Here is a 23796-nt window from a genome sequence, read left to right on the forward strand (position 1 = left end):
GCCATCTCAAAAAAGATATATTGGAATCAGAAAAGGTTCAGAGAAGGGCAACAAAAATTATTAGTGATATAGAACAGCTGCCATATGAAGAGAGATTAATAAGACTCGGACTTTTCAGCTTGGAAAAGAGACGACGGAGGGGAGATATGATTGAAGTCTATAAAATCATGACTGGTGTGGAGAAAGTAAATAAGGATATGTTTATTCCTCATAGCACAAGAACTAGGAGTCACCAAATGAAATTAATAGGCAGTAGGTTTAAAACAAACGAAAGGAAGTATTTTTTTCACACAACACACAGTCAACCTGTGGAACTCCTTGCCTTTTTTGAACCCTGTTGATAGTCTTGGCCAGTTTGCCCGTTCTTATGTTCTTATACATACAAAGGAAAGGATTTATATATAGCAACAGAAACAAAGTAGAAAAATTCAAGGGCATTTGGAAATCTGTTTATATTAAAGCTATTTTTAAAAATTCACAATGCTGCTTTGGTGAGTTTTTCTTTGGAAAGTTGTATCTATACCACATGATGCTATAATGACAACGCTAACTAAATACTTTGTTAAAAACAGGACTATTGAAGTAAAACCCATGAGTGATCAGAATATGTATTCTCACTACTGAAGTGTATGGGCAAAATTTTCAAACAATATATTTTACTTGTGTAGAAAGAAAAATGTGCTGATTCCTGTCCCACAGTCACTTAGAATTCCATAGTACAGCACATTGAGTTTATATTTCTAGTAGATTTGAATGTCTGAGGACTTTGGAATTCTCTTTCTGGAAAATGAATAGTTCTTAGATCAGGACAGGTACAGGCTATGAGTGGATGGATTGAAATTTATACTGATTTTTACTGCATACGTATTTGAACATGTTTTTCTTCTCCATCTCAAACATTTTTTGAAAGAAAATGTTTTTGATGTCCCCTGTAATTAGCTGCTGCATCAACATTTTCTATCATAAGAGTCCACAAGAAGTTGTCCTAGTAGACCAAATTTAGTTGCCCCGTCTTACACATAATACTAGTGGTCCAAAGTGATGCCCTCAACTTTCTCCCTCTTCTCAATACCAGGTTTCAATAAACCTGCCTCAATATTTGTTGTTAGACTATTTGCCTGAGGTTTTGCAAAATATTCTTTAATAATAGCTGAGTCATGTTCAAGAGGAAGTCTTCTTTCTGTCAAATACATAAAAGGTGATATCAGAGTTGGAAAAAATCAATGTTTTCCATTTTTCAGAGCTGAGGGAAATCATCACAGTGGGGTTTAATAAACACTAAAAGGATGTCAGTGCATAAGAGCATTTTAAGAAGAGATACATTGGTGTTTCTTCTAAATTGCTCTCCATGGAAGAGCTACATGTAAAACTGGATGTTTGCTTTTTTCCTGCTTCTAACATTATTGTGAAGTTAAATGCAGGTTGCCTGTTTCCTTGTTTGTCTTTAACTCCTCCATTCAACTCCTGTAATTGCTGTTTAGTTAGTGTGTGTCAGCAATTCATGATAATTGCTTAACGGGTTATTTTTTGCATGTTACAGAAACTGTTTTTCTGTACAATTTTTATAATGTTTAGTAAAGTTGAGACTGCTACTGCAAGCTTGTCAGAAATATTGAGGAAAAATAATTTGCAGACCTTCTTTTTGCTTAATGGTGACCAATCAGCCTGACTAATCTGTCCGTATTTTATTTGGTTAGGTCCTTATCCTGCAGATGGTTAATTTTTCTACTGAGAGTTGTTCCCTTAAAATCATTATGACTACTCAAGGCAATAAAATTAAACCTGTCCATAAACATTTGCAGGAATTAGGATTTTGATGAATTATTGCTTGTATACATCTCAGTCTAAAGCATAAGATATTCCAGAGTGGAATTATACCTGCTTATTTTGTAATATGCATTTCTTTGTAGTTTTATAGGACATTATGATTTATGGTGATGTACTGCATAGGTGTCCTGATGAACGTTTTTAAAAATATAAAAATTCACTGACCACAAAATAGTTTTCATAAAAGTAAAGAAAAGTATTAAGGCCTTGATCCTTTAATTAATATCAGTAAGATTCCTTGTGGGCAAGGAAGTCCACCCATGTGCTGTCAATTACAGGATAAGAGTCTAACATCTCCTCTCTTTAGTGAAACTGTAAAGACATTGAAAAATAAGACTTTTCTAATTTTTGCTAATGTCCCACAGGAAGTGAGACTGGCCAGTGTCTTGGATTGCCTCCTATCTCAGAGAAACCCAAGGTGCCACTTTTGAAAGCTTACTTTTTGTTTTGTTTTGGTGTAACAGTGTTAATGAAACCTGGGTTTGTGCTTTGATAGTTTGTTCTAAAACTGTCTTGTCTTCATCCGGCATTTCTTTATTGGCAGTAAACGATGAGTAGTATATGAACTTTTATTCCATTAAAGTTGTCATGTAATTGTTTCATTAAATTTAAACCTGGACACATACAATACTTTAAGAAAATCACAACTTTTATTCCTTGGTACTGAGTAGAGTTGGTCAAAACTCAGAATTCCCATGGAACAGAAATTCCAGCATTTAAAATAAAAAGGCAAAAATTTAGAAATTTCCCTTGAAATGGAATTTCTGGGGAAAAATCATTTTGGAGTTAATCAAAATGTTTCGTTTCAATAAAAAAAAAAAGTTTTGATTTTGACTTTTATATTTTTAAATGTCAACTGCATATTTTTATTCTGTATTTGTATTTTATTTTTATTATAAAACTAGGATTTAATAATTTTAAAATTAGAAACAAAATTAAAATCCTGTAATTGGTGACTGATACTGTAATTAGTAAATGGCATTCTAATTGGTAATTTATATTCTAACCGGTTTGCTGGTGGCTGCTTTGTTAGCTCTTTGGTAACTGGTATAACTAGTCATTTGTAATTGATATTGTAATGGATAATCAGTATTGCAGTTGGTAGAATCATAGAAATCTAGGCCGGGAAGGGATCATCCAGTCTAATCCCCTGTACTCAAGGCAGGACTAAGTAATAAGTATACCATTCCTGATAGGTGTTGGTCTAACTTGTTCTTAAAACCCCCCAGCGATGGAGATTCCACAACCTCCCTCAGTAATCTGTTCCAGTGCTTCACTACATTGACAGGATATTTTTCCTGATGTCCCACCTAAACCTCCCTTACTACAATTTAAGCTCATTGCTTCTTGTCCTATCCTCAAAGGTTAAAGAGATCAATTTTCCACCTTCCTTCTTGTAACAACCTTTTATGTACTTGAAAACTGTTATGTTCCCCTCAGTCTTCTCTTTTCCAGGCTAAACAAGCCCATTTTTTTCCAATCTTTCCTTATAGGTCATGTTTTCTAGACCTTTAATAATTTTTGTTGCTTTCCTCTGGATTTCCTCCAATTTATCCACATCTTTCCTGAAATTTGGTGCCCAGAATTGGACACAATATTCCAGTTGAGCTTCATCTGTGCATAGTAGAGTGGAAAAATTACTTCTCATGGAGACACAGAGAACAATTGATCACTGTCGTCTTTAATAACAGACTTTACCAGATTTGAAGACTGTTGTCCGGTCCCCCCTCAAATCATCTTTTCCCAAGGCTGAACATGGTGTTTTTTAAAATCTTTCCTCATAGGTCAAGTTTTCTAAACCTTTTAGCTTTTTTGTAGCTTTCCTCATATATAAAAATGACATAAAATACATCTAATATGTAAAATACTATATAGTATAAAAACATAAATTAAAAAATTATGATTTGTTGGTGGATTTTTCCCCCATGGGGGGTGGAGGTGGGGGTGTGTGAGAGAGAGAGAAAGAGAGAAGACCTGTGCTGTATTGCTCATTAACTACTTGGTCTTAATGTTTTGTTGTTTGCTTTCTTCATTTATGACCAGTGAAGATAGGGGATGTTGTGGTGGTGTCAGAGATTGCTCGTTAGATGGAGGGCAGTGAACAAAAAGGGTTAATTTTCTTCAAGACTTAGTGGATGACAGATTAGGTAGATGAATATCTGCAGAGGATATTAATGTGAGCATTGAAGGACCTCTCTAGAGCCACTGAATCTAATCCAGGAGTCAGAGTAAGGGCTGAACTGACAGAAGCCATGGCCCCAAAATAAAGCAAAAGGGAAATTCACTAAAGACACTGAGGACTGAAATCTGAATGGTTGTTATGGTCCAGAGATTCAGTATGACTCTGCCACTGTGTGGAATAATGGATAATGCACAGTTGGGCATTAAAATATTAAAACAGGAAATACCATCAGTCAAATTGTTGAGCGCAATCATGCACCAAGAGAAATTCCAGAGTATTCTTTCAGAAAAAGACTTGCTTGATGAGAGTTGATTTTTAAAAATGGTGTTTTACATTCACTTAACTGGAGTTCAGTACTGGTAGCCATGAATTTTTATGCCTCTTACTGTTAAAGTCTAGTTGAGTTGAAAATTTAGTCCCTAGTTTTTAGTTTTCCACAAGTCAATTGGTGTTGCACTTTAATTTTGGTTTTCTTCTTATTGATCAAACTTTCTCTGCACCAAGCAAAATGGGCAGGAGAGTCTACTTCAGACTAAACCCCACTTGTATATTGGAGAATTTATTATGCAAGTAATTCCAAGGTCATTGGAACCTCTTAATTTCCCAGCAGACAATGGGATTCCTTTAGACATTAAGAACAAACATTTTCCATCGTCTTTTGTCTCATTATTTTTATTCTGCCACAACATAGGCATATGAATTTTAATCTAAAAATAAAGTTAAATATGAAATAAATAAAATAAACCAATAAAATATTTCAAAATGACTTTTCATTTTGAAACAACAACTCCAAATTCTCATTCCAGTAAGTTTGAAACACTTCATGTTGCTGGTTTTGACTAACTTTCATTTAGAAAAAAATCACGTTCTCAAAGAACATTTCAATTTGATGAATTGACATTTTCGGATGGAAATTTTTCTACCAGCTATAATACTGCAAATGTCAGTTTCCTTGGTGTAGAGGGAGAATTGTCCAGCAACCTGAGCATGTGGATCTTTGTTGCATGGGTCTTGAAAAAATATTTAGCACAAAAAATTCTATTTTTGGAGATTTGGGCCCAATCATAGAAACAAGGAAAGTTTCAAACTTTTTAGTCAAGAAACTTTATTGAACATATTCCATAGATATAGTTTAATTATGATCCATAAATTAGTGTTGCAATGAATTAACATGAAGTTTATTCACAATTTTTAAAGTGAATAATGTAATTATAATTTCCTTAGAATGTTGCATTTAAGCATGCTGCCATGGTGAAAAGGGTGGAACTCTTTTCAACCTCTGACCATAAATAGCTAGATATTTCTGCTAAAATGATCAGTAGTGAGTTACATAAAAATATTTTAATTAAATAGGCTTATTGTATCACTTATTTGTACCACACTAGTGAACAAATCACAGTGTAACAGTTGTTCTGTCCTCAGTTCATTAAGACAACATTGCATTGGTTTATGCTGAAGAAGCTTATCCTGGCAACTAGTAGGGCTAAAACCATTTAAGTAAAAGATTCATTCTTACTGGGCCGCAAGAGACGTATCAGTCTACTATGGCATTGTGTCTGATCCTTACTATTCTGCACTTATATAGGACTTGAGTTCAAATATAAAAGAGAGGTTTTAAAAAAATGAAATTGTTCTTGTACATATTTCTAAGATGCTTATTCCCATAGTAATCAGGTGAAGTGAAACGTTTAACTAGACAAGCATGTTAGTTATTTTTTCTCTATTTTTAAAACATCACAGTCAGTTGTATCTTTAATTAGAAATTAGTAAAATAAAATTATGGGAGAATTCCCATTCCCTAGCCATCAAAATTCATGAAAGACTCATTACATTACTCTGTCCCACTTTCCTTGATGAGTATTTCCAAGATTTGTATCCTTTGTTCCTAAGTGTATAGTTAGAGTAAATGTGAGAACATATCCTTTAGAGTAACAGTATATAAATGGTATAATAATGCTTGAACTGAGTTTTAAAGGTTTGAGGTTTTTTCCTTTTTTTCTTTTGCTTGATGGGGGAATCTCTCATTTCAATTTCATCTTCAGTGGTGGTTGAATATGTGAGTGAAATTAGTTTTTGATTTGCGGCATTTAATTCATTCTGAGCAGCGGTTAGTTACTTTCCTATCAGTTGGCTATTCCAACTCAGATCTGAAACTTGTGCAACTAGAAGTTGCATCATATACCTATAAGGCTGATCTGAGCTATCTCAGTATCGTGAACGCACAAGAGGAAACTGAAAATTCTCTGTATATATTGGAATCAACATTCTTACCTCTGCCTAAAGGGAGTTCAAGAGCCTAGCATGAGAGCACAGCCATGAGTTGCTTATTAAGCCATATTTTAAAACGAAAGCTTTGATTATATCTTTGTGCCTTTGTTTTGCAGACTCACTGTTATTGCTTCATATAATTGAGCCTGTTTTTTCTCATCCTCTGTTAACAGCCTATTTAATAAGCACAGTTCAGTTACCTTCTAAGTTCATATATGTTACCTGTCCACTTTGCTTTCTCTGTGTATGCTCTGGTTTCTAACAGCAATTTCATGAAAGTCTACTTAATTTTTATAACATTTGTGTACCATCTATTGTATTAAATAATCAAATATTGTGTATGCTAAAACTACGGACTAATTACCATATGTATGTTTTTAATGGAAAGAATAGGATTTAGAAAAGATACAGAAGCGTTAGCCAGAATTAATCATTTTATTACAGGAACTGAAGAGAGATCTTGCTACAATTTATAAGATAATATACATAAAACAATCAGATAAAATATTTTGCTTATTTTCTGTTTTCAGTTGGGGGGAGGGATAGCTCAGTGGTTTGAGCATTGGCTTGCTAAACACAGGGTTGTGAGTTCAATCCTTGAGGGGGCCACTTAGGGATCTGGGGCAAAAATCAGTACTTGATCCTGCTAGTGAAGGCAGGGGGCTGGACTCACTGACCTTTCAAGGTCCCTTCCAGTTCTAGGAGATAGGTATATCTCCAATTACTTATTTTTTGTTTTCTCTCTCAATTTAATTTTTGTAAGCATATTTTCACAAAATATCTGTTGACATGCTAAAGGAAATATAAAGATTAAAGGGATGTTTTTGAAAGGCACAAATTGGAGGTAAGTGGCCAATTGCTGCTGTATTTGGGTAGAATGTGGGCACCTCACTCTCATAGACTGTTTTGGAAATCTCAGCCTAATAAACTAATAACCAACTTGTTTCTAAAAATTGTGCTAATAGTTTTCCGTAGAGTGAGTGTTTTGAGGGCTGAATTTGGCCCTTGGGATTTAGTCAAATGTTCATAGAGTTTCCTCCTTGTTCTTCTTTTAGGAAGAGTTTTCTCCACTTTGGGAAGGGAAGGGGGTTCACTTGTCTAAACTTTTGGATCTTCTTTATCCTTGCAGACTAGATCCCCCTCAAGGGGTGTTCTGTAATGCAGAGGAGGACTTCAGACTCTACGACAGTTATTTGCCTCTCTTTGCCCTATAGATGTGGGAGCATGCCACAGAGAGAGGAGAGCCTACTCCCTTCTAACATCAGGACTCCAACAGAGCATCTATTAGAGGGACTTTGTGGGCTGTAGTGGAATCTGAGTGTATCTGAGTGGCATTCCCTGATCCTTTCCACAGCCCATTCTGGCCCAGAAATATAAGTTTATAATCTATTCACAAAAGCAGATGGAACCAGGATGACTGCACTCACTCTAGGGATGAAGAAATGGTAGTTTCAATCCACGGTTTATTTTATAGGGTGATGTGCTGCAACAGTCTTTAATAATTTATACCTACAATTATTTCTGAGGCAGCAGAAAACAAGCAACTACCTCTCAGATAGTGATCTTCAATGGTAATGATTAGTATAAAATCCTGGTATATGATTCTGTATGTGATTCCCCCATGTCAGCTCTGCATTCAGAAATGTTAGTTTTACAAACTTCTTTATATACATTTCTTTACTTTTTTTCCCTAAAACTACTTTATGCTGCACCTATCAATACTAACAGTAGTTAGAGGAATCAGCTGTAATATTGTTAACAAGTTTTAAAAATCTGCTAAATGCTTTCAGCTGACATAAATTAAGGAAAGTGATAGCTGTGTTTGGACAATTTGTGACATACACATTTGCCACCGTAGTGACAACAGCTAAGCTATAATTACCTCTAATTATAATAAATGCCACACAGTAAACAATCAATACATGTTCCATTGGCTAGTTAATAGGAATTATTTGTAAAAACGCTACTATCCTTCTATGTGAGGTTAAAAAAAAATCAGAACTGCATTGAACAACACCTTTGTTAATTTCAAATGTCCACCATTTGTAAAAGCTGATTATTTGGCCTAAAGGGCCAATACAGCAAGAAAAGAAAATGTCAAGTTTCCAGGAAACCTATACAGAGCCACTGAAGAGGGATTTTTCAGAGCCTCTCTACACTTAGGTAGAAGCCAGACATATTCTTTTACATTGATTTTTGTCTTAAAAGAATTTGTACCACTGGTCTTTCATGTGTGCGTGGGAGAGAGAGATGTGAATAGGGTAAAACTGAAGAGAGACAGGAATTTTTCAGTTACTGAAAATTAAATTCTCTTTCTTCTAAGTTTGTCATGGTATATCATTTTGGTGTAGTTTAATGTTCTGGAAGGCTAGTCAAAATGACAACACCACTATGCCTGCAAAAGTCTAATATAATTACCCTTATTAGATGAGGTAGTTTTCCAAGTCCACCTTTGTGAATGAGCATTATTTCCATTTCTTACGTAGAGATGCTTAACTATGTAGCTGTACCCAATTTTAATTCATAAACTGAGCCTTTAAAAGACACGGTAAGTTTATGTCCTACTTGTGCTATTACAGTAATATTGAAAACATTTTCCCCACCTTCTCGGAAGAGGCACAGTATTTGCCCCATAACAAATTGCAGGTATTTGCAGATATAAATTAGATCCTGGTTAGCGTCTTTTGAGAATATTTTTAATTATATAAGCAACCTGTGCATTTCTAAGCTGTAAATGTGTAGCTATGAAGTTCAGCATCATAAATGCATTGTTCAGATTCATAAAGATTAAAGAAACACTTTGATTTTCACTTGCAGCTAACATCTGTTAGACTTCCAAAATGACAAGACTGGGGTGAGCAAAGCTATGAGTCACAGGGAATGTTGTTTTTTCCCTTCCGTTTGCTTTCAGAACATAGACCTATTATTAAACTGGATAGTGATAGTTAGGGTTACGTTCCATGATGTATTTAGATGCACAAATAGTAGTAGTATTGATGAGCTTCCAAAACCCTTATTGTGAAATCAATGTTCATACACTTTATATCCCATTAAATTTTGTGTTTGTGACACCACATTACAATGTTTTATTAATTCCAAGCTGAATAAGAGGTTTGTGTCCTTTGTTATATATATTTAAAAAAAAAAAAAAAAGGAACAAGTTTTATTTGGCTTTTTATGGTGTATTTCTTTTGAATTCTCTATTCCCATCCCAATGTGTGCCTAATCATCAGATTGTTTCATGAACAGTCTGCAGGATGATGCTTGAGAGGCTGTTTTACATTTATGCCCGTCTTTTTATGATATATTCCAGGATATACCACAATGTAGTGCAGTGGTTCTCTAACCATAACTGAACCATTTCTGAATATAGAGATCCTCTCATTGACAACCTCCCCTCCGTACTATCTAATCCCATGCATTACTTAAGGAACTATAGTGTGTGGTTACATGAAAAAAAGTAATGATAGATCTAATATTTAATGACACCAAATGAAAATAAACTCACTTTAATATGAGGAATGCAGCTACTTTTGGCTATAATGGGTTTTGTGCATCTACAGTTTGTTTTTTCTCCCTGGAGTAAGACTTTTTTTAACTAATAAAAATAATTTCCTTGCATTACCTGCAGCCCCACTGTTCTAATTGCTCTGTAATTTAGCAAGTTGATTCCATCTTTGAGTGTTTCCTATCCTTCTAAATTTGCTGTCATCCACAAATTTGATCTTAGTTTAATTTACACCAAAAAACGTACACAACAAAAAAAGACATGAAACAGCTGCATGTAAGGCACGGAAGTTTGGGAGTTCCGTTGATTAAATAATCCCTGGGAACTCTGAAAGCACACTGGACTGCACTGTAACTAGCAGGAAGTATCACTGTTGGTATTTTGGCGGATGCTACACCATTCTGTCTTTGGGACCATCTGAGAATGCTCTGTCCAACCACTAATTATTCACAATTTAAGAACCATCCCTCACTCATTTGAGCAACAATCTGCATTGACAACAAGACCGCTCTGGCAAACTTGTAAAAACTGGAAATAAGTGTTCCTTAAATACTTGTAAAAGCAGCAAAGAGTCCTGTGGCACCTTATAGACTAACAGATATTTTGGAGCATGAGCTTTCGTGGGTGAATACCCACTTCATCGGATGCGTGGGTGAATGCATGGATGAATACCCACTTCGTCCAGACTAACACGGCTACCCTTCTGATCTTTAAATACTTGTTTTACATCTTTGAGTGACCGAAATACCTATCGTATAATTTCAGAGCTGTAGAAAAAGTGGCAAGGGGTACAAGTTTTAATCAGGAGGTTGATTTATCTTTCTTGTGTTTTCTCTTTGAAACATTTAATATTGTTCCACAACAAGAAATTTCTTACACTTCCCTGGCACTGAAGAGAAAGTTAAAATGTAGACACCCATGAGTTCATAAGTGCCCAAATGGATCAGACCTATATCAGCCCAGATAGAAAGCTGCCTTAATCAAGTCTTCAAGATGATAACATGTTTCATTTTGAAAGAAAGATTCAGAAACATTAGAGCTGCTTAGATTTTCTGAAAATCTCAAAGTTGCCAGAAAGAAATCCATTCATCTGGTTTAGTTTGGTAAATGAGAGCAGTTTAATGTCTTCATAAGAAGTATTTATCAACTTTAACACAGTCACACCAAGGATGAGCTTGATTCATGTTCCAAGGATCTCTCCTTTTCAAATAACTCTCTTTCAAGTACAGTGAAAGCTTTGTTATCTGGCATGATGGGAGTATGGGGGGAGTGCTGGTAAGTCAAAAATTCCAGTTACCTAAGAGAGAGGGAGCTTGGGAGCAGGCTCAGGGCTAGGAGTTGGGGCATGGGAGCGGGTGCGGGGCACGGGTTCTGGGAGGGAGTTTGGGTGCGGGAGGGGGTTCCGGGTGCCAGATCCGTGCGGTGCTCACCTCAGGAGGCTCCCCACAAGCAGCGACATGTGCGTGCTGCGTCCGCCCGCAGGCACTGCCCCTGCAGCTCCCATTGGCTGTGGTTCCTGGCCAAAGGGAGCTGCGGAGTCAGCACTCAGGACGGGGCCAGCGCACAGAGCTGCTAAGCAGGACTTGCACCCTCTGGCCCCTTAACTCTTCTCCTAGCTACATAAGAGTGGTGCCACCTCAGTTCCTTCGCACTGCCTGCAACTTGAGTAGGAGAATTCTTTGTGGTGTTTACCTCTTGCTTCTTTCTGTCTAGTGTTTTTAAATTGTGGTGGTGTGTGTACAGTTGGCAGTTTAGTAGAATTCTTAGGTTTTTGTTAATTAGAAGTAGTTAGTAACCGTTTTTATCCTAGTTTTAGCCTGGTGGAATGCGCTCCCCAGGTTTTAAACTTTGCCCATCATGTGGGCTGGCTATTCCTAATAGTGACCTCACACATGCTTTGTGCTTATTGTTCCTGGGAGAGGGGCGCATTAAGGAAAGGTACTCCATCTGCAAGTAGTTCAGGAAGGAAATGTAAGCGGCGAGAGACTTACACCTTAAGCAGCACTTCTGGAGCAGACCATAAGACTAGATTGGCACCACACGCCTCTGCAGATCATTTGATCCAGCAGAGCCTTTTGGAGCCAACACAAGATGTTGCTCCATGCTTGAGATCTGATGTTTCCCCTAAGAGGAATTATTCTCCTTCCTCTGGCCCTCTGAGGAAAAGTTCTTATGAGACAGACCAAAGCCATTCCAGGACTCTGAGAGATTCCTCTTCATCTTCTAAGAGGAGTGCTGACCAGCACCGTAATTCCTCCAATACTTAGAGTGGAGCGGGGCCATCTAGTACCACACCGAGATCAGTTGGATACTGTACCAGTGACTCCAGTAACAGGGCATCCGTTGAGTCCAGTACTGACAACGTGAGTGTCAGCACCAACTGTCCCTATGTCATGGCACAGCAGGTGGCATCAGACCTGCATTTACTCTCTGTTTCTGATTATTCCCCAATAATTCAGGAGCATTCAGCTGCCATGTCTACTGCTTCTGCTGCTGTGCCCTTGGCACCAAGTGATTTGGTCAGAGTCATCTCATTTGTCGGCACCATGTTCTGCATTGCCTAAGACTCAAGGTGCATGGGAGTGGGGGGTGGTCAGCCTTCTTTTCAGCACTGACTGGTCCATCAGTGTATCTGTTGTTTTTGGCACTGAAGGTATCTTAACTGCAGACCTCGTCTTAGGTGGTATTGGCCTCAGCTCTGGTTACCGTATTTGGTTCTGGTACTGCAAGGAAGTGCTATGCCTGTTCGACACTGAAAGCATCAACTGCTAATCCATCCTCAGTCCTGATGCCGTCTCCATATTCGTTTTCGGACAAGACTGGTCATTTGCTTTCTGCGTCAGGAGTGACTCCTCTGCTACCATCAGGCAACTTCCAGGGCTCATTGGGATCGAGTTCAGGATAGTCCTTGGACTACAATCAGTACAGAGACTGTCACCTTTGCTGCAGTAGATATAGGGGCTCCTGGCCTAGTGCCTACTGGCCATCAGTGCCTTACCCCTATTCTCAATGGCCTCCTTGGGACATTTCTCAGTCTGCAAGATCCAGTTCTTCAACCCAGTCCAGGGCAAGATCTCTAATTCCAACCGCAGTCTTTCTTCCCAAGCCACCTCCATTGCAGATATACTATGAGGTCATTCTTCCTGAGCCAGTTCAACCTGATTTTCTCATACAGGGAAAGCAGTCCTGAAGTTGGTCTTTACGAGACTCCGAGCCCCATCTCCTTTTGATACCGCTTGTGAGTCACTGAGTGGAATACACAGCTGCAGCCCACTGGAAGAAGAAAAAATGGTTACCTGCCTGTACAGTAACTTGTTTTTTGAAATGTGTAGTCATGTATTCCACACCCCATCCTCCATCCACTCTGCACTGGAATCTCAACTCGGAAGTTTGGCGTGAGGGAACTGAGGAGGTAGGGCAATGCTACCTGTCAATAGCCAGCGGAGGGGTTTAGGAGTCAGAGGTCACCAGCGCCATCTTATCTGCATTAGGATTAGCAGCTTTTTCAAATTTAATTGCACTGTATTAATACTTCTTTGGAGCCTTTCTGCCATTTATTTTGATGGTCTACAGTCTGGCTTTGCTGTGCTGAGCATCTGCATACCTGAGTGGAATACGTGTCTGCACCCACATTTCAAAGAACAGTTCCTGTATGGGTAGGTAACCGTCTTTTCCAGGAAGTACATGTGTGTGAACCTAATGCTCAGTGCTTTATAGAAGGTTCCAAGTCAGTGCTTTAGAGTGCATACCCCTTCCAGAAATGGGGGTCTTTGCTGACAAGCTCTCTAAGAACTAGAGTTACTGGTAATTATTTTTTTCAAACATCTGTCTCACATTATTATTAGTGTCTATTTTTATTGTTATGAGTCTAGTATCCAAAAGCCATGATCAGGACTGGGGCTTATTGTGCTAGGCACTGTAGTCAGTTACCTCCCTTTCCATTCCTCCCCATCCACATATTTTTACTGCTCAGAACTAATATTAAGTCCATTTAGTGATAATTGCTACCTCACACTGTATTGCACTGTATTAGAGGTCATCTTGTCAGGTACTAGTTTTCAAATAAGTTATCATTACTTTCTTCAAAATGGACTTAGAAATAATCCTGAGACTTTTCTCCAACCACACTTTGACCCTGTTGGAAAAGCAACTCTCAAATTTTATGAAAGCCAAGCTTTCTGGGCAGTTACCTCAACTATCCGGGAATTTAGGACTAGGATCATAGGGGCTGACTCCATGGGTGCTCCAGGGCTGGAGCACCCAAGGAGAAAAATTAGCAGGTGCTTAGCACCCACCGTCAGCCAACCTCCCCTGCCTCCCCCCACTCCCACTTGCCTGTGGTCCCAGCTGATCAACTCCTCCCCATCCCTCCCAACACCTCATGCACACAGCAGAACAGGTGTTCTGTAGCGTGCAGGAGGCACTGGGGGGTAGGAGCTTGGAGGAAGGGGTGGAGTGGTGGCAGGGCCTGGGGCTGAGCAGAGGTTGAGCATCCTCAGGGAAAATTAGAAGCCAGCTCCTGTGACTAGGATAACAGAGCTCTTCTTCTTAGATAGCACAAAGCTAACAGACCAGACCAGACCCCAGCCTTTCTTCCTACCATGACATCGAAATATCACATTTTGTTAATTGATTCCAGACTCTGTGGGCTGAGGTTCATAATTTTGAATTAGATTTAATAAAGGACTGTAGACCATCAAAATAAATGGCAGGCTCCAAAGAAGTATTAATACAGTGCAATTAAATTTGAAAAACCTGCTAATCCTAATGCAGGTAAGATGAGAATCATCCTGGTTTTTCCTGTCACTTTCTTACCAAAAGAGACAGTTCATTCTTGTCAGTCTCTTGCCATCAATAGTCATCTTCTAATCCTGTAATATGCAAAGCTACGTAACCTAAAGTCACTCTATGAACTTGATGACGTGAAAAGTGTATCAGGTGTATCAAAAACTGTGTCAAGAGTCTCTTTCCGTGTAATAGGCCTTTTATAAAATTTCTGTTCTTTCTTCCAAAAATATTTCTAAAACTTTTCTATTTGTTTTTTTTTGTTTTTTAATCCTGACTGAATAGCCTATTGCTAAGCAACACTTATACTAGAGCTGTGTCTCACACAGAATGGAATGGGAGGAGCTAATTTTATAGGCAATTAGATTGATTATTTGCATTACAGAAGCACTTGAGACCCCAGGTGAGACCAGATCAGGGCCTCATTGTTCTAGGTGCTATACATATTCACAGTAAGAAACAGTCGCTTTCCTGACAAGTTGACAGTTTTAGCATTCAGAATAGGCAACATAGACAAAGAGCATGAAAGAAAATATTATCCCCATTTTGTAGCTGGAGACCTGAAGCAGAGAGAGATTACATGATTTTCCCAGATTCACACAGAGAGTCTGCATCAGAGCTGGGAAGTAAACCCAGATCTCCTGTCTTAACCACAAGACCATTTTTGGGTAAAAGAAGAAAATGAATTGTAGTACATAGCACTTTTGTAGCTACAAAGTATGGTACAAAACGTAACGATTTATCAAAACCCAAGACTGCCCTGAGTGTCATGACTATCGCAGAGGGGCATTGATAAAGCCAGGTATGGGCAGGGAAAGGGTCTCATAAGTTATCTGCTTCATATACAAAAGCCATCTTATGATATTGAGCAAACCAACATACACTCAAAAGAGGAGGATAAACTCCAGACAGTTCAAACATAGACAATTGAATAGTGGCTCAGGAAAAAGGGATAGGGGGGAACTGCCTACCTAAACTCAGTAAATTGAAAGCAAATAAAAAGTTTCCTTTAGAGGATTTCTGCAAACAGCAGCTGTGTCTCAGTCCTCGAAAAAAGCAAATTAAATTTCACTCCTTCAAACTGAGACTAGGCATGGGGGAACTTGCAATGTCTCAAATGGATAGAAAAGCACTTTTGCAGAAGTACAGTAGATAGCCAAATGGTTCAAATATAATGTGTTACATACAAAGTAGCATCCTAAAAGTGAGTGGTTTTGATGGTCTGTTACCAAAACCTTGAAGCCATACCAAAAATATATAGGAATAAGTAAGGGGGAGCAGCCTACACACAGCTTCAGCTGGATCAGAGCATTGCAAAGGTGATCTTTAAGCTCCATTTCCCTCCTGAATTGCATTTGTACACTTTAGCTGTTGTTGAGGATCTGACACGTCTGTGTGTGTGTGTGTGTACAATATTTTAAAGTATGTACAATATGTATACATGGGAATTTCTTACATTACCTTTCAGTGTAGAAGTTGCATATAGTCTTGAGAATTTGTGAAGTTTTATTTCTTCCTTCCCCAACTGTTAATTGACTTAGTAAATGGTGAATATAGGACCTGATCCAGTGCCTGTTGAAATCAAGTGGATCCCTGTACAGTCAAAAAAATTGATTTATATTCTGTTTCATAATGCCTATTTTTATAATTATTTTTATTCCATAAATATATGATTGACTGGAACTACCCATTGAAACATTGTTAGTTAGCCACTGTATTCCAGTAAACGTTATGTCTCTTCTTTCCAGGCAGAACTAATTAAAGGGAATTTACAAAGTGTTGGACTCACTCTCCGTCTAGTTCCGTCTAAGGAAGAGGATGGAGGACATGTTGTTGTTGAAACTGTTACACCAAACTCACCTGCTGCAGCTGCTGATCTTCAACGAGGAGATAGACTTATAGCGATTGGAGGTAAGCAATCATGTCATTTGTTTTTAAAACGAACAGTAGTTTGTCATCACAAAAGAGCAGTAATCAGTTTTATTCAAGTAAAATGTTGTTTAAAACAGCAACAACAACAAAAAACAGTCTCCTATTGGTACATTAGCTTTTGTGTATTTGTGGCCACCTAAGGTGTATAATTTAACTGTGACCCATTTACTTGCATATTAAAACATTTATTCTATACCTGATGTAAATCCAAACAACTGTTGAAGACACATTTAAAGTGTAGTTGTACTCTTCACAGCTCTAAAAACAGCATTGTGGGATTCTCTGTTCATGGTCTTTTAATGTTTTACTATAACATCTGCTTACTTAAAAGGCAAAATACAGTATTTTTGTCTCCCAGGCCTGCAAACCCAGTATTGGCTCTGAAGTGCTAAGACAAGTGTGAAGTTATTTTTGACCTTTAAAATAATCACATACAAATCAAATGTGACCCAAGGAGATTATTGAGTATGAAAGTACCATTTTTATATTGGGAGCTGTAGGTTCTCATCGTGTCTGACCCTCTGCCCACTTTTATTTAGGAGCTGAAATATTACTTAAGAGTCTAACTTTAGCCAAAATTTGCAAATCTGGGTACCTAATGTTAATTGAAAGTTTAGTTGCTGTGTAAAAGCCATGATCTATCCTTGATCTTTGTGCAAAGCTCCCTTGACATCATTGGGGATCCTGGTGTGGACTGAGGGTAGTATGTTGTCATAAAATGACACCTGGGCTCACAGACCATAGTTAAAAATGGAATTTAACCCTCTTTACAGGAAGACTTTGACACTATATGAACCATATCTAAATGGACTGTATAGCTGCTCTTTGTCCAACAGACACTACTGTGGTATTAAACCGTGATCAGCCACTGATTCTAGTAACCTCTCTATTTCTTTTTAAAATAGTTGACTAGATGCTGTTTTTGTTAGCAGTTGATTGAAAATCTGAAAAGTCCATATATTTTGCATATTTATTATCTTCATAATTACCAGTATGAAAATTAAGATGATACAGCTGTTAGTGATCTCTAAATAGATGTGTAAATATCAAGTCTAATTAAAGTGAAAATGAACTATCCAGTTATGATAAAATAATATGCTGAATTGTTCAGATTGCTATGGCAAGCAGGACAAGGCCTTGATCATTGAGCCAGAACATCAGTCACCATTTACTCTTTTCCTGAGACCCACAGAATAAGTCAGACAATTACTTAAACCATTTCAGGTCACCAGTAACACAATTCCATGCTTCAGCAGTAGGGCATGCTCGGGTTTCAAACAGGGCCAAATCCTGAATCAAATGCCCGCATACTCAAGTGCAGGAAAGATATCCAGTGATTCAGACCACAGAGTCCACTTCTGTTGATGACCCCATGGAACTCTAACAATAAACTGATTTACATTATAGTGTTAAACTAAACAACACAATGGGCCAGATCCTGGGCCCTGCCTAAATTCTCATTGCATTGCTCTAGCAGTCTAAAAGGGATTTCAAGCTGGTTCAGACAGGCAGCTGAAGAATGCCCAACAGAATTCTTGCCTGGCATGAAGCTGATGTAGCCTGCCTTACATCACCCCTGGACTTCACTGACTTCAATCGGACTATTTATATACTTAAATTAAGCACATCCTTAAGTACAATTCTACCTGGCTGAAGCAGGGCCTTAGAGTAATGCTTAGCTATCAGTCTAGGCTATGCGTGGGGGTCAGGATCAGGAAAATAGGTTGCTTAGAGTTGTCTTCAGCTCCTCCCACCATTGAGCCCAACTGAGATTCTTGGCCATTGTGCCTACATACTGTTGTTAATCTACTGGTGCTGATTTGTTTGTTATCCTAACACTACCTTTATTATTTTAGCTATGCATATTTCTAAGGCAGGTGCCCATCCTTCTAGTGTCTGGGTGCTAAATACTACTGAAAATTCCAAATAGGCACCAATTCATTTTTAGTTTCATAGTAAACTGTTTATCAATTATTCTTTTTCCCCCGCACCAATACTGTTCTACTTCAGTAAGAATAATGAAAAGAATCCTACTATTATTACCTTCCAGTTGGGATCTTTTTATCATAATAGCTTGACTGTTCCCCTTTATTAATAACAATATTACTAAATATTACAGATTTGAATGAATGTGTGTACTGATTTTGGACACTGACGTTATTTTTTGCTTTCAAGTTTGCTAATTTTTTTTTTTTTATAGGAGTTAAAATCACATCGACTGTTCAAGTGCTAAAGCTTATCAAGCAGGCTGGTGACCGAGTTTCAGTGTTCTATGAAAGGCCCGTTGGTTATAACCAGCATGGTGCAGGACTCCAGGATGGTTTTGGACAGTTAGAAGACCCTGCTTTTCTGGCACACCCAGAAGAGGAACAAACTTGTGTTTCAGCAGATGCTGATAACAAAGAACTGGATTCAGAATTTGAAGATTTAGCTTGTGATATAAAGTCACCTGAGCTCAAAGAAGAGATGCCAACAACTCAGAGTCCCAAACGTTCTGTAGTAACGTTTGCTACTAAACCACTTGGAACAATATCTCCAATTCTAAATCGCAAGCTACATTTAGGAAATTATCAGACTACTTCAAAAACACAACCAAAAGATGGAATCAAACTGGTAGTGCCCAAAAGTTCCGAGGGTCAGGACACATCACAACAATCAGTTAGACCACCTCAGGGGAGCAGTGCTAAACCTCCTGTACCACCTAGGCCACAAATTAAACTTACTTTGCCTTCTAGTGAAACTCAAAATCTGTTAGAAACAGGAGACATATCTTCTGAAAAACCAGAGAGGCCTCCTCCACCTGCAAACAATGGAGATAAATGCACAGAAAAGGTAACAAAAAATAATGATCAAGTGGAAGACCCAGTGATATCAAAACCAACAGTAACAAAACCAGAAATAGTAAAAGATACAATTTCAGAAAATTCACGTAGTTCTAAGGAAAGTGGAGATGACCAACATACATGGGAATCACCAGAAATTCCTTATCGCAATCGACAAGGTCGATGGGCAAGGATAAGGGCATCCTCCTGTATATTTGAAGTGGAAGGATACCATAAGTACCTTAATGTTGCACTTTGGTGCAGAGACCCTTTCAAAATGGGTGGTCTTATCTGTTTAGGACACATAAGTATAAAACTTGAAGAAATTGCTTTAGATTGTATAGCTACATCATCCATGGAATACCTTAGAACACTTAGATTAAACGCTCCTGCACCTAAAGCAGCAGTTACTAGAACTGCTTTGCGCAATTTGACAGTGCATAAGGGATTCAATGAAAAGTTTTGCTATGGTGATATAACTTTACACTTTAAATATCTAAAAGAAGGGGAACCAGAAGACTCAAGTTTTCTGCTGGAGAAAGAAAAGGAATATAATTTGGTAGAAGAAGTTCATGCACTTCAGAAAGAGGATCCTTATCTGGGACAAATCATTTTTACGGAAAACAAGCATAATTTTCAAGATACGCAGTTCCAGAATCCAACCTGGTGTGACTACTGCAAAAAGAAGGTTTGGACTAAAGCAGCTTCCCAGTGCATGCTCTGTGCTTACGTTTGTCATAAAAAATGTCAAGAAAAATGTCTAGCTGAAACCCCATTTTGTGTAGGAGCTGAAAGGAGACTTGACCGAATTATGGGAAGTTATAGGATGGATGGGCAGGAAGCTCCTCAAGCTGTATCCTCTCGTGTTGATTCAGAATCTAAATCTGTGAACAAAACCACAGGTTTAACAAGACATATCATCAACACAAGTACTCGTTTGTTAAATCTTCGTCAAGTCCCTAAAGCTCGCTTTGTTGAGCCAGGGATGGACATTGTAGAACCTTCACCAAAGCACACTCCAAACACTTCAGATAATGAAAGCAGTGACACTGAAATTTGCAGTCCAAATAGTCCCTCAAAACGTGCAGCAGGCACAGGGATAAAGTTAGCAAAAAAGGAGGGAGGACTAGATGACAATGTCTTTGTTGCAGTAAAAGAAATTGGTCGTGATCTCTATAAAAGCTTGCCTACAGAGGAAAGGTTCCAGAAATTAGAGTTCATGTTGGATAAACTGCAGAATGAAATAGACCAAGAATTGGAAAATAATAATTCACTCATTCGAGAAGAAAAAGAGGCAGGTGATGCAAGGAAAAAAGCACTAATTTCTGCTGCACTGGCTAAATCAGGTGAAAGACTGCAAGCCCTTACACTGCTTATGATCCACTACAGAGCAGGCATTGAGGATATAGAATCTTTGGAAAATGCACCTTTAGACCAGCAATCCAGGAAAGTGACTAAATATGCAGAAGACACTAGCACTACAGAAGAAATGGATCATGAAGATGTCAGTGTGACAGAGGCTCCAACATTCAACAGCCTATCGGAAGACCCGCTTGACACTCCTAGTTCAGTAGACTGATAGTTGCATATTTGGCTTTCGGAAGAATGGATTGAAAGGAATACTTTGCACTTAATAAAAAAAAAATCAGATAAGTCAAAATTTAATTAAACACTGGTACAATGTACGTGACCTGCTTCACCACAGTTATTTGCCTGTGTAAGAGTAAGGTTAGTAGAGCTATTTTTCCAGCTACAGTACCACCCTTTTGTTAAACAGGCTGGTTCAAATTGTGTTAAAACTACATTTTTGGGTTTATACTGGGAGTTTATTTTTAATAATTTATTTTTAACTTTTTTCTAATTATGTGAGCTAACATTTCATGTTAATGTATATGTGGTGTCCTTTGTGTATTATTGACCTTTTTTTGTTTTTGAATTAGTGATTTGAACAGGAAATTTTTGAACAGGATTTTTGAAATGTTTGATTTCCATTATATGATGAAAACATTGTGAGCTTGCTGCATGCCTAAACTGATGACAACACAGCATTCATCGAGGGACCAGGTTTTGAAATTTTGATCATGTTGCATTGATTTATGTCTTCTGAATAGTTGTATATTTTTTGCCAGATGTATCATGAAAACACTGTGGCTTTTATTTTGTCTGTTATAACAACTGTCCAGTAAAGGTATTATTGCATATCAAGTTGCTTGCTTTCTATACTTTTGTTAAACATCGGTAACTTTTCAAAAGTTGTGGCTAATCTGAAATCTACTAATGCTTTACCAAACAAAATATTTCCTCCTTAGACCTTTGGGATATTAAACCCTGTTTGAATATAATACATAATTATGTACCAATACCGTTTAGTAATTTTATTGGACTATTCCAGCAAAAGTAGCAATATTATTTTTATTAAGATAGAAATAGCCGGCAGCCTTAGAGAATATAATCACATTTTTAAATGTAACATTTGAACCTATTAAAGGAAAATTGCAGTTCTAAAATGTGGATTTTTAGAATTAGTATTACCACTCTCCTTTCAAAGGCCTGCAAGGATGTTTAAGATTTCAAAAGGTTTAAGATTTATTTTGCATCCACAGATTAAGTGTAAAATAAATTTCATATTTAAACAGAATCACTATATGCTACGTGTCTCAACACTTCTGGTGTCACCATGCATTACAGAACTGCATTCAGCCACTCAGCCAGAAGAAATGGTTTGAGCAAAAAGACCACCTTATTCAGCAAAGTGTAACATCTTTGCATTCGATCAAAACAAATAAGTCCAGTAGAGGTGAGGAGGAATTTTGGCCAGCGCTTTTTGAAAAGAACCATCTGGTCTTGTGCTGTGTGTAAGTTTTGGATCCTAGCATCATCTGGCTAAGTATGATATTCCGATTGATTTATTATAAATGTGTCTTGAGGTTTCATCTTGTATATGTAGATAGACCATATATTGTTTTCATCTTTATTTTAGGTACTGTATTGTATCATGGATCATAGCAAATAGGCCTTTGTGCAAACAACAGTGAAGCTAATACAGTTAAATTGTTTTGGTTTTTGTTTAAAATGATTTTAATTGGCAGGCAGCCACTAACATAATATTCTGTTGAATTTGTCTCTCAATTTATTTTGTGAGGGACAAAAAAAAAACAATAGTTTTAGCAGGAAAAACCTATTTGTACCTTTAAGTAAAATCAATTATTTGCACTCATGCAACACCCTTTTTTGGTGAAGTTTTGGGATACCTGATGATTATTTAGCTGATGTGTGGAAAACACTATCCATGCTCAAATAGGCATGTATTACACTTTTTAAAATTCTGCTTCAGCAAACAGTCTCACAAAATAAAATCCTTTAATGACTAAAATAGTTGTTTAACCGTCTACTTGATTGAAATCCATATTACGTCTTTCACATTTTATTTTTGAGTAGCTCACCATTGGTGGTAATCTGGACTAAATCTCCATCAGTGTTAACTCATTATGGATTACCATAAAAGTGTTCAAATATATCCAAGTAAATCATTAAACTCCGCCAGGCATGAAGTAGCTGCAGAAGTAACATAAATTTTGTTTTTTCACAAAAGCACATTGAAGGTTTGAAATTACATAATTGTGTAATACATTGGATAAGAAAAGCTGGATATAATTTTCTTCATATAACACTGCTAATGATGATTGTAAAACATAAAAACTGTAGTGCAATATTTATAAATATGTTGAATGGGGAGGGGAAAGAGTTGTATTTGAGTGATAAGGAAAACACACCAATCTTATCTGGCATTAATTACAATGAACACTGACTCTTGAGGAGAAGCTGTAATACTACATTCCTAATGTAATCTTTGCTTTCCTGTAAATAGCTGAAAATAAAGAATACCACAGAAAATGAGAATATATTTGACTTAGTGATATGTAGCTAGGTGGCAGCTACAAATATTTACAGAAACTCTGCCTGATATGATTTTGTTGGCTATGATTTTATCATGAGAACAAGCTTTAATAAAATAGTTTTGCTAAATTATCAGTTACTTCTTTGCACTGTTAAACTACTGCAATGCAATATTTTAAAAATATTGCTCTTTAAGGTATGATGATTTAGAAAGCGCAGTACCTATTAGGGGGTGGGGAGAATGCATGTTTATAGAAAAGTAAAATTACTGATTGCTGTATAAGCCTTTAATGCATTCTCTGTATTTAGTATATGCATTTTAATTACATTCAGCACAATTTAAAAAATATGGAAGTTTTTCAAAATCATTGGGCCAAATAAATACATGGTGTAACTCTATCAATGTTTGCAGCATGCCTAGAATAGCAGGACTCATCCTTGATTAAGACTTCTGGGCTCTGTCCAACTACTACTATGTCTATTGATGGTAACAATCTGACTCACTGTGTTTAAGAATAATTCTGATCTATCCTATATTTTTTCTTCCTGTAACATTTTTTTAAATAGAATTCTTG

At 37.4% G+C, this 23796-nt stretch overlaps 1 protein-coding gene across 2 annotated transcripts in view; it reads left to right on the plus strand.

Moving 5' to 3' along the window:
- The window catches only part of PDZD8 (PDZ domain containing 8), a 146438-nt gene extending 123220 nt beyond the window's left edge, over positions 1-23218 (plus strand). The window contains exons 4-5 of one of the 2 annotated variants that reach the window (XM_032780789.2): positions 16319-16481; positions 18703-23218. In XM_032780789.2, coding sequence (XP_032636680.1) covers positions 16319-16481; positions 18703-20903 — 2364 coding nt within the window. In that variant the 3' untranslated portion in view covers positions 20904-23218. The remainder of the gene's footprint in view (positions 1-16318; positions 16482-18702) is intronic. The other variant, XM_032780790.2, reaches the window with a different exon arrangement.
- The last annotated feature ends 578 nt before the right edge of the window (positions 23219-23796 follow it).

This window comes from Chelonoidis abingdonii, chromosome 15 (assembly GCF_003597395.2).
Source record: "Chelonoidis abingdonii isolate Lonesome George chromosome 15, CheloAbing_2.0, whole genome shotgun sequence".
Classification (NCBI taxonomy): Eukaryota; Metazoa; Chordata; order Testudines; family Testudinidae; genus Chelonoidis; species Chelonoidis abingdonii.